Here is an 11,663-nt window from a genome sequence, read left to right as displayed (position 1 = left end):
AGTTCATATTAGCTGGTACAATTACTAAAGAATTGATAATAGATCTAGAGTGATCAGAATTGACCGCAATTAAATAATTTTAGGATATGTGCTGCCACTTCAACAGCTTTGCAAGCTTGTCATGTCACGTGCCAAAATTCATAAATAATAAATTTCTATTCAATTTAAATAATTTATAAAAATATTAAATAAATAATTTATTCAATATGCTCACAAAAATAATCCATTCATAATTTTCAAAAATATAAAGATATGTTCACACATACAAGTTTAAATAAATTTAGGTTGTCACACAAGTTTTTCATAAAAAGAATAGTCAATGTTTACATCAAGCTTTTATAAAATATCAATTTATATATAGAATATCAACATATTTTTTTGATATAAAATAGTTTAATAATCAACATTGTTTTGGGAAAACACCCAAAATTAGTAAACACCACTTACCTCTTATTTGCAAAAATATGAAACTAACCTCCCTTGAATCACAATGACTCAGTAGGATTAGAGCCTATCAACACCAAAATTAAGTCCATCAATACACAGTTTCCTACTTAAAATCTATTTTCACACTTAAACAATTTTATCATAGACAATACTGATATATCCAAAATTCTCTATTTATTTGCTTACAACCCAATTCACTTTTAGCTTTGATCCAATTGTTCTATTTTACATATTCTCATTATCTATTAATTGGCATGTTTGTACTACAACTCTATGGAACTATAGGATTTTATTATGTGTCTAGCCATCATATAGACTACTACAATTCTTAGAATACACATAATATAATCTTGATTGATCAATCCAATATTCATATCTGATCATTCTTTTTATTTTTTACTTTTTTATAAGCAGGAAATTAATATATTTCAATAACTGTATCAACCTTGTTACCGAATGATGGATGTCTGATCCATCTAATAATAGAAGCCATATATTACATCTTAGTTCATCAACCCAATGACCCATAATTCTCTGGATGCTACAAAATATAAAGACATTACTGGACACGTATATGGACAATGACAATGTCGGTGAATTAGTGAGGCCATATACAATTATATAATAACCACAAAACACACTTTTTTCCATTAATATAATCATAAATTTAGATCCACATCAGCAACACCCTTTTTTTTTTTTTTTTTTCTTTTTTTCTATCAGGTTCGCAAATAATAGATGCTTCCTAGCTATAAGCATGGGAACAATTACTAGCCATTGAATATTCAACTCCCTAAATTTAGACCTAAAGGAAACCATACCTGCAGCAGTCTCACGTTCAGCCGCAAAGTAGAGAAATAAATTGTTCAACCATGTGTTGCAGCTAAAACAAAAGAAAATCGCTTATATATGTACGTGAATCTTAAGAGGTAAAAGGCTAGGGTTTTTAAAAGCTTATCAAGGCCTATATATTTACTTATGCCACCTCACTTGGGTTTCTTATTGCATAGTATTTATCTTATTTTTAATATCTTAGGCCCAAATCAATTAAATCCATTTAATGGCAGGCCTCCTTTTTAATTTATGTAAAAGAATTAAATTGGTATCAAAATTATGGGGTGTTACATCCTTCCCCCCTAAAAAAAAAAATTTGTCATCGAAATTGTACATACCTTTGTTAATGAACAACTCTAGATAATTTGATTTCATCTCATCTTCTCACTCCCAAGACGCCCGCTCCACTGTGTGATTCTTCCGAAGGACCTTAACCAATGATATGGTCTTGGTGTGTAGCACTTAAACCTTGCGGTCAAGAATTTGGATTGGAACTTCCTCATAAGTCAAGTTGTCTTTGATCTTGAGTGGCTCATTGTTCAAAACATGTGAAGGGTTCAGGATATATTTCCTCAGCATGGAAGCATGAAACACATTATGCACTCTTGCAAGTGTATGTGGTAAGGCCAACTTGTAGGCAACTTTACCAATGTGTCTTAGGATCTCAAATGGACCAACAAATCTGGGACTCAACTTCCCTTTCTTCCCAAATCTCATCACACCCTTCGTTGGAGCAACTTTCAAAAATACCATAACTCCAAATTCAAATTTTACTTCCCTTCTCGAGTTGTCATAATAACTCTTCTGTTGACTTAGTGCTGTTTACAATCTTTTATGAATCAAATTAATATTCTCAGATGTCATTTGAATGATTTCTGGTTCCAACAATTTTCTCTCACCAACCTCTTTCCAACACAATGAGGACCTACATTTTCTATCATACAAAGCCTCATAGGGAGCCATCTCAAAACTAGAGTGGTAGCTATTATTATAGGAAAATTCCACTAAAGACAAGTACTTTTCTCAACTTCCTTTGAAATCCAATACACAAGTCCTTAACATATCCTCCAAAGTACGAATAGTCATTTTTGATAGTCCATCTGTCTGCGAGTGGAAGGCTATACTAAAGCTAAGATTAGTACCCAAGGTCTTATGTAAGCTTTCACAAAACTTAGAGGTGAATTTTGGGTCTCGATTAGACACAATTAATACCAAAACCCCATGAAGACTCACAATCTAATCAATATATATCTGTGCTAATTGATCAAGTGAGTAATTTATCTTAGCCGGAATAAAATTTACTGTTTTCGTCATCCTATCCACAATTTCCCAAATGGTGGCCTCATGTCTCTTAGGAGATTTTGGCAAACCAATCACAAAATCCATATATATATATATACACGCTCCCACTTCCATTTGGGAATGGGAAGTGGTTGCAGCAATCCTGAAGGTTTTTGGTGTAGTGCCTTAATTTATTGACAAGTCAAGCATTACTCCACAAACTAAGCTATCTCTCTCTTCATGTTATTCCGCCAATAAGTTTCTTGAATGTCACGATACATTTTAGTGCTACCAGGGTGCACTGAGTATGGGGTACGATGAGCTTCTTCCATAATCTCTTTATTTAATGCAAAATCATTTGGCATACAAAGTCTATTTTCAAACCTCAAAACACCATTGTTCGACACATTAAATTCTGGTCTCTTCCCTTCTTGTACTTCTCCTATGATCTTTACAATTTTTGCATCATCAATCGGTGAACTCTTAATCTTCTCAATCAAAGTGGGTTGTATTATCAAATTGGCCATAAAAACTTGGGAATCACCCATGACAATTTCAATTCCCATCCTCTCCAAGTTATCAATAATCTCCTTTTGAGTAGTTAACAAGGCAGCTGAGAAACCAGAAGACTTCCGACTAAGTGCATTAACCACCACATTAGCCTTGCTTGGATGGTAATTGGTTGAGCAATCACAGTCTTTAATCAACTCAAGCCACCTTTGTTGTCTCGTATTCAATTCTTTCTAAGTAAAGAAGTGCTTCAAGCTTTTATGATTTGTATAAATCTCACACCTTTCACTATGCAAATAATGTCTCCAAATCTTCAATGTAAACACCATTGTAGCTAACTCCTAGTAATGAGTGGGATAATTTTGTTCGTAACTCTTTAATTGGTGGGAAGCATAAGCTATGACTTTACCATGCTGCATCAACACATAACCAAGCCCCTTCCTTGAAGCATCACTATAAATGACAAAGCCTTCCAAGTTGCTAGGGATGGTTAGTACTGGTGCAGTGACCAACCTTTGCTAAAGTTCTTCTTTTCACATTCTTCTGTCCACACAAAATTGGCATTTTTACAAGTTAGTTAAGTTAAAGGGGCTGCAATACGGGAAAACCCCTCTACAAACCTCCTATAATAGCCAGCAAGGTCCAAAAAGCTTTTAACCTCACTCACATTCATCGGTCTTGCCTAATCAACCACAGCTTCAACCATACCAGGGTCTACAGAAATCACTGCCTCAGATATCACAGGCCATAGGAACACCACTTGGTCAAGCCAAAATTCACATTTCTTAAACTATGCATATAGCTTTTTCTCCCTTAAAATTTGAAAAACAATTCTTATGTGCTCTTCATGTTCTTCCATGCTTTTGAAGAAGCTTAGAATGTCATCAATAAAGACAATAACAAGGCGGTCTAAGTACTCATGAACCACCCTATTCATCAACAGGAGCGTTGGTCAATCCAAAAGGCATTACCAAGAATTCATAGTGCCCATACCTAGTCCTGAAAGTTGTCTTGGGTATGTCTTCACTCTTGATTTTCAACTAGTGATACCTAGAACAAAGGTCAATCTTAGAGAAGACTTGTGCCCCTTGCAATTGATCAAATAGGTCATTAATACGAGGGAGAGGGTATTTCTTTTTCACAGTAACTCGGTTTAACTTATGGTAGTCAATAAACAACCTTATAGTCCCATCCTTCTTTTTCACAAATAAAACTGGTGTACCCCAAGGAGATGCACTTGGTCTGATGAGCCCTTTATCAAGGAGCTCTTGTAATTGTTCCTTGAGTTCCTTAAGTTCAGTTGGTGCCATCCGGTTTGGTGCTTTCGATATAGGAGAAGTTCCAGCGAGCAAATCAAAGGAGAATTCAATCTCCCTATCTATAGGTATCCCTGGTAGGTCTTTACGAAAGACATTAGGAAACTCCCTCACAACAGGGATATCATCTAACTTCAATATTTCTTTCCTAGTGTCCACCACATTAGCTAGGTACCCTTGGCATACTTTCTGTAATAGACGCTTAGCTTGAAGGGTTGATATCACCCTAGGTAAAGCATGCATCCTAGAGCCCTTAAATTGAACTTTGGGTTCTCTTGGAGGCCGAAACACCACCTCGATTCCAAAACAACCTACACTAGCATGATAAGCCGCCAACCAGTCCATCTCCAAAATTATATCATAGTCATACATGTCCATCAAAATTAAGTCTACTAACATTTCCCTATCCTTAATTTGGATAACACAAGACTTAAGCATAGAATTACACACCAAAATCTCAAAAGAGCAACCAGCCCTTGCCTCGACTCTACCTACACCTCTACTAGTAGCATGGGTCAACCTATCCAACAGTCGAGTAGCAGCTTCATCCAAAGGATCAGTGCATGTTACTCTATGATGTTCATTATCTCTCACATTTTGAGTGACTTTAGCCTCAGTATCAACCCTTGCTTTGGTTGACCTTCGCAAATTAACAATAGGTTTCTCCCTATTGGAATTAATTACTCTCTTCTTTTTGGTGGCATGACGGTGCAACAATTATTATTACTAAACATAAGAAGTAACATCGCTTAGATTATTTAAAATTTCTCATCAAACATAACTTAAATACCAAATGCTCTGACAAAAAATCAAGATCATAACCTAGTTTCAAGTGTCTACAGAATCATAACCTACTTTCAAGTGTCTACAAAATCATATCCTAAACTCTGATACCACAATTGTAATGCCCCAAAATTCATAAATAATAAATGTCTATTCAATCTAAATAATCCATAAAAATATTAAATAAATGTAACCAAAAACCTAAAATCTCATCACAATTGCTAGAGCTCTAATTCCATCAAAGATAGAAATCCTCAAAATAATTCTCTAGTATAATATTCGATATCGTAAAAATAATAATGAAATTCTCAGTTTCACAATATAGTTTGTAACTGTTTTCTTCCAAGAATCTGTACTCCAATGATCCCTCTAATGTAACTGTAAAGTGGAATAAAAAAGGGGGGGGGGGTGAGATAACTCAATAAGTGGAATTAACTAACATTAGGGTGTGAGAACAAACCTTTCAAATAAATAATTCTTACAACAAATTCATAACTTGTAACTCATCAATATTTTGTCATCAAATATTTCGCATAAAAAAAATATCTTTATATTGTCAGCCATCATAATATATATATATCAATACCATCATATAAACAATTTACCAGACTTTTCTTGTGATCAATGTTGACGCCCCGCTGACAATGTTGTGATGCCCCTTTTAGGACTAGAACCTCTTTTTCATTCCTTTTCTTAAGGATGACTCCTTTGGAACTTAAAGGTACACTCCCTTGCTAAGGAGTTTCCTTTTGAATCCTTAATAGTATATTCTCTTATTAAGGAGCTATCAAATGTGCACTGTCCCTTTTTCTGAAACCATCACTTGCTAAGGACTAGCTGTAGTATGATTGTTCCTTGCTGAGAACTAAATACAATACTAAGCTTTTAATCACGACTTGTCATAGGTTTTCAAAACATATTCAATATGCCCACAAAAATAATCCATTCATAATTCTAAAAAATATAAAGATATATTCACACATACAAGTTTAAATAAATTTAGGTCGTCCCACAAGTTTTTTATAAAACAAATAGTTAATATGCACATCAAGCACTTATAAAATATCAATTTATATATAGAATATGAACATATTTCTTTGATATAAAATAGTTTAATAATCAACACTCTTTTGGGAAAACTCCCAAAATTAGTAAACACCACTTACCTCTTATTTGCAAAAATATGAAACCAATTTCCCTTAAATCACAATGACTCAGTAGGATTAGAGCCTAGCAACACCAAAATTAGGTCCATCAATACACAATTTTCTACTTAAAATCTGTTTTCACACTTAAACAATTTTATCATAGACAATACTGATATATCCAAAATTCTCTATTTATTTGCTTACAGTCCAATTCACTTTTAGCTTTGATCCAATTGTTCTATTTCACATATTCTCATTATCTATTAATTGGCATGTTTGTACTACAACTCTATGGAATTATAGGATTTTATTACGGTGTCAGACTACTACAATTCTTAGAATGCACATAATATAATCTTGATTGATTAATCCAATTTTTATATCTGATCATTCTCTCTCTCTCTCTCTCTCTCTCTCTCTCTCTCTCTCTCTCTCTCTCTCTCTCTCTATATATATATATATATATATATATATATATATATATATATATATATATAAGCAGGAAATTAATATATTTCAATAACTGTTTCAGCCTTGTCACCGAATGATGGATATCTGATCCATCTAATAATAGAAGCCAAATATTATATCGTAGTTCATTAACCCAATGACCCATAATTCTCTTGATTCCACAAAACATAAAGACATTGTTGTACACGTATATGGACAATGAAAATGGTGGTGAATTAGGGAGGCCATATACAATTATATAATAACCACAAAACACCCTTTTTCCCATTAATATAATCATAAATTTAGATCCATAACAACAATACCTATTTTTTCTATCAGGTTCGCAAATAATAGATGCTTCCTAGCTATAAGCATGAGAACAATTACTAGCCATTGAATATTCAACTCCCTAAATTTACGGCTAAAGGAAACCATTCTTGTACCAGTCTCACGTTCGGCCGCAAAGCAAAGAAATAAATTGTTCAACCATGTGTTGTGGCTAAAACAAAAGAAAATCTCTTATATATGTACGTGTATCTTAAGAGGTAAAAGGCTAGGGTTTTTAAAAGCTTATCAAGACCCATATATTTACTTATGCCACCTCACTTAGACTTCTTATTCCATAGTATTTATCTTATTTTTAATATCTTAGGCCCAAATTAATTAAATCCATTTAATTACGGGCCTCCTTTTTAATTTATGTATAAGAATTAAATTGGTATCAAAATTATGGAGTGTTACATCTCATCAGTTGACCAAAGCATAAATGGAAGGTTTTTCACAATCTATTTCAAAGTAATTGAAGTCCAGCAGGAAGAGTGCAAAACAATCTGCAGCTCCACCTTAAATACATTCTTCTCAAAAAAAAAAAAAAAGTTATTAGTTAAATACATGGATGACATCCTAATGTGCTATTAAAGGTTTCTGGTAAACAAAACTTTAGCACAAGAAAAAGATTTTCTGTCAACAAGCCGGAATTCTCATTGAGCTTCAAATCAAGATCAGTGGTAAAGCGTTCCACATGATCCCAATCCGTTGAACACAAGTTCCAAGTCGTGAGTTGGCCATCAGAAGATGTTGAATTTCATTTTGAGTGCATCTCGATGGATTGAACAATATACGAAAAGTTAACAATACATGGTCATAGATCTTAGGTATCGTGAGTGAATTTCTTGATGTTGCACCCATGAAATATAGAAATTGCCAAATATTAGGAACTATTTAGGAGTTAAGAACATGAACATCACCCAAGAATTTTTATTTAACCTAAGCGACAAAATAAAAGATTTTTCCATTCTTTTATTAATTGATTTATGTGTAAGATTCCATTCACCTTACATCTTAGAAAGGACAGCATTGTGACTAACCACCAAAATTCTCATCTGATTTCACAGTTCTTAAGGTCCTTCATAAACAGTCTTGATTTAAATAAATCCCCTTAAAAACCTTTAGCTTGTCAAATAAATAGATAAAAAACTTACAACATTTATATGTTTATGGACCAATAGTAGTGGAGAATTTGTAAAAATCAACTCAGCAGCCTTGTTAATACAATGCTTTATAAATTCCTTTACAAGTACATTAGTCTACATCAATAGTATAGTTCCCCGTATCTGTTCAATCTTCCATGAATTTGAAAAACAGATTGTCTTGTTTCTTCTGCTATTTGGGGAAGTAATTAATAGTTTAGCAACCAACATCCAATCTTATGGGGTTCCGTCGTGGAAAGAAGACTTATGTCACCAACTTGCATTATATTCAAGTGTGAACAAAACTTATTAACACATGAAACAAAGATTTTACCTTTGCCCTTTTCTGGATTGATCATTAATCTCGCATTATATTCACACGTGAACAAGACTTATTCACACACGAAAGAAAGATTTTATCCTCGCCCTTCACCGATTGATTGATCCGTTAATTACCAGCAAAATGAAAGTTGCACAACTAAAAATCAACAAATACAAGCTGAAATACAGGACAATACAACTTGCCAAAATAACAATATTACAAGCAGCTGAATCATTGGTGCACAACCAACTCAAATATAATCTCATAAATAATTGCAGCATCTAAATTGGCTTTCAGGATCCTGGCTTCCAGGCAAAATAGAAAATGGGATCATTAGTCTTTCACATAAAATCCTATTTAGGACGATATTTCTACAAAATCCCTTACTATACCAAATGTCATACCTTAATAATTGAGAGATTTCTTCCTCTGTCAAGAGTCTTCCATTGTGAAAAAATATGCTATAAACCAGACATGCATGTAGCACATGATGCCATACTCTTTGAGTGAGAAAATACTCAAAGAATATATGTTTTTGACTCTCAATTACACTTCCGCATTAAATGAATAGAAAATCTCCACTATGAGTGGGTTTGGATCCAGCGTTTGCGTCCACGTTCACGTTTCAGTTTTTTTTTTTTTTTTTTTTTTTTTTTTCTGTTCAGCTTTTGAGGGAGACAAAGGCTACTGTTCATGTACTGTGCATAAACAGTAGCCGCAAAAGTAGACTTTTTAACTCTTTTCTGTGTATAAGTGGATCCCGTACACTGTTTACGGGACCCACAAACTTCACTTTTCAGCATTTTTTTATATTAAAAATTGGTCTGACAGTACTATTTACACATTTAAAAATTATTTTGCTATAGTGTTTTCAGTTTTCAGCAATAAATTCTATCTAAACGGACCCTATAACTCCATTTTACTAGTCCTCCACGAGTTGAGAGCCTATCCTTCAGTGCCAACCAATAAATAAATGAGTGCTTAGTAATAGCTGTTGAAAACCATATGAGCTTCCACCCTTCAATTGTCACAGTCTTACTCCTTATTTCAATCCCATGATAAGTGGCAAAGAAACCTCCCTGATTTGGATGGAATCCCATACACCTTATCTTCCTGCTCAAATATAACTTGGTAATATTATATTGGAAGTCCACCAGATCATCAAATGTAGCAGGCATCCAATATCTTTGCCCATCTCAAATGAAAACTGAAATTTTAACGGTAAAACTTGTTGAATCATGTACATATCACTCTGAATCCATTTTTAGGAAGTACGGCACCATTGGGTCCTAGTTATCATGCCAAATAAGGATTCTATCTCCCCTCCCCACTGAGAATTTGATTAGAGGCTTTTTATCTTACTTGTGGCATTTTCCTCCCTCCCCATGAACTGGATTAAGGAATTTTGACCTTCCAAAAGCGTTTTCCTTCTAATAAATATCTATATGTCCAAGCAACCCACACAGAGCCAGACAGAGAAAATAGGTTTAGTACGGGCTTGAGGATAGCAGCTTTTTTCCATTCTTTGATTCTTTTCATGTCTAAACCTTCCTTCATATCAGATAGACAAATTTCTTCCAAGCCATGTTTGCTCCAATAGGAGATCCTTACCACACTATAGAAAGAAGTTAAAACTTTATTCAATAGCCATTATGATCTTCATTGGTAAGATAAAAATGTTGGTCCAATACACTTATATTTCATAGAGCACAAATTGCAGCAATTGAAGCTTCCCTGCAAAGGAAAGACTTTTCTTTTCCTATTTAGGGTATTATCCTAACTGTAATCTTTTCAACTAGCGTACAATCCTAAGCTTTGAATATACTAGGGATTAGAGGCAATCCAAGGTACTTTACTAACAAGCTACCCTCCTTGAAATGCAAAAGGAAAAAGTTTTGCTTCAAACATGTTTGAAGTTATCTTGCTCCAACCTACTATGTGAAAATTGAAGAAATCATCCATGTGTAGTTTTAGTCACGCGACTTTTTAAATAAGTCATGAGACTTGTTTAAATAATACACATAGATAGTCTTATAATCTGCCACATAATTGATTGAAAAAGATGGCTCCAAACATATTTAGAGCCAAACTTTTTACGAAGCAAAATAGAGAGGATCTAAATTTTTGGTTTCTTGTGACATCCTAGCAAAGAACACTTCATTCTTGCTGGAATTTATAAAGAGGTCAGAAATCTCATGAAACTCCTTTGAAGTTCTTTAAACTATTCTAATGGATTGCAAGTAAGTAGCAATGAAGATCGTTAAGTCATCAACAAAGTTCAAGTGACTTAGATTTAATCTTTAGTATTTGGTATGAAACCTAAAGATCTTTGGTTTCACAGTAACTTTCTTAAACATTCTTGAAAAAACTTTCATGACGGTAACAAACAAATAAGGAGATAAAGGCTCCCCTTATATTATTCCTTTTTTCCCCCTTGAAATACCCCACTAAACTTCCACGTACTGCAAGAGAACCGGGGAGAAGTGATGCATTCCTCCATTATGAGATCAGTCAAGCATTTATTCAAAAGTTTGGCTAAGATCTTTGTAATTCAATTTTAGATTGTGTCGAAACAAGAAATTGGTCTGAAGTCCTCATTTTTTAGGGATTACAAACTTTATAAAACCAATGTGATAAAGGGTTTAACTACTGCAAAAACTTCTTAATGAACCACATACCATGCTTTTCTAATGAAATGAGATGCATTCCATCAGGCCAGGGAGTCTTGTCCCAATTTTATTGAAAAGAGAGTCTCCTTGATTTCTATACCAGGCACATCATTTTGTAGTTAATTCATTTTTTCAGCTAGGATAGTAAATTATATTTTTGATCTAGGCCATCTTGAGTAATGCTTTGATCCTAAATATAACTCCCCAACAACCTTTGGTAGAACTCAAAAACCGTATCTTTTACCAGCTATCCATCAACAGTTTTTACTCCTTGATCATTATAGAAGCATCTGAAAGCACTTTTGGAAATTCTGATCTTGTTATAAAATGTAAAATAATAATAATAATAATAATATTGTGGTCTTGGACCTTTATTACGTAAAAAGCTTCCACAGCTCTTTTTATAGATGACTTAGCATCATTTTTTCATT

At 33.8% G+C, this 11,663-nt stretch overlaps 1 protein-coding gene across 1 annotated transcript; it reads right to left on the bottom strand.

The window, feature by feature from the left end:
• Positions 1-2,783: 2,783 nt before the first annotated feature.
• LOC142635485 (uncharacterized) lies at positions 2,784-4,760 on the bottom strand. The gene is made up of 3 exons (XM_075809631.1): positions 4,123-4,760; positions 3,902-4,001; positions 2,784-3,305 (listed from the first exon to the last, which is right to left on the bottom strand). The coding sequence occupies exons 1-3, from the start codon at positions 4,758-4,760 to the stop codon at positions 2,784-2,786; spliced, it is 1,260 nt and encodes a 419-aa protein (XP_075665746.1).
• Between the last annotated feature and the right edge of the window lie 6,903 nt (positions 4,761-11,663).

This window comes from Castanea sativa, chromosome 5 (genome assembly GCF_040712315.1).
Source record: "Castanea sativa cultivar Marrone di Chiusa Pesio chromosome 5, ASM4071231v1".
Classification (NCBI taxonomy): domain Eukaryota; kingdom Viridiplantae; phylum Streptophyta; class Magnoliopsida; order Fagales; family Fagaceae; genus Castanea; species Castanea sativa.
The sequence above is the reverse complement of the archived record's forward strand: the minus strand, read 5'-3'. Positions and strand labels throughout refer to the sequence as shown.

What these genes read in the sequence shown, in the direction of transcription:
- LOC142635485 (XM_075809631.1), bottom strand. Translation starts at nt 4,760, where the DNA reads ATGTATGACTATGATATAATTTTGGAGATGGACTGGTTGGCGGCTTAT. An exon ending in AAGATTGACCTTTGTTCTAG is followed by an intron (nt 4,002 to 4,122) that starts GTATCACTAGTT and finishes GTTGATGAATAG; the next exon opens with GGTGGTTCATGAGTACTTAG. An exon ending in ATGAAGAGCACATAAGAATT is followed by an intron (nt 3,306 to 3,901) that starts GTTTTTCAAATT and finishes TTCTTTACTTAG; the next exon opens with AAAGAATTGAATACGAGACA.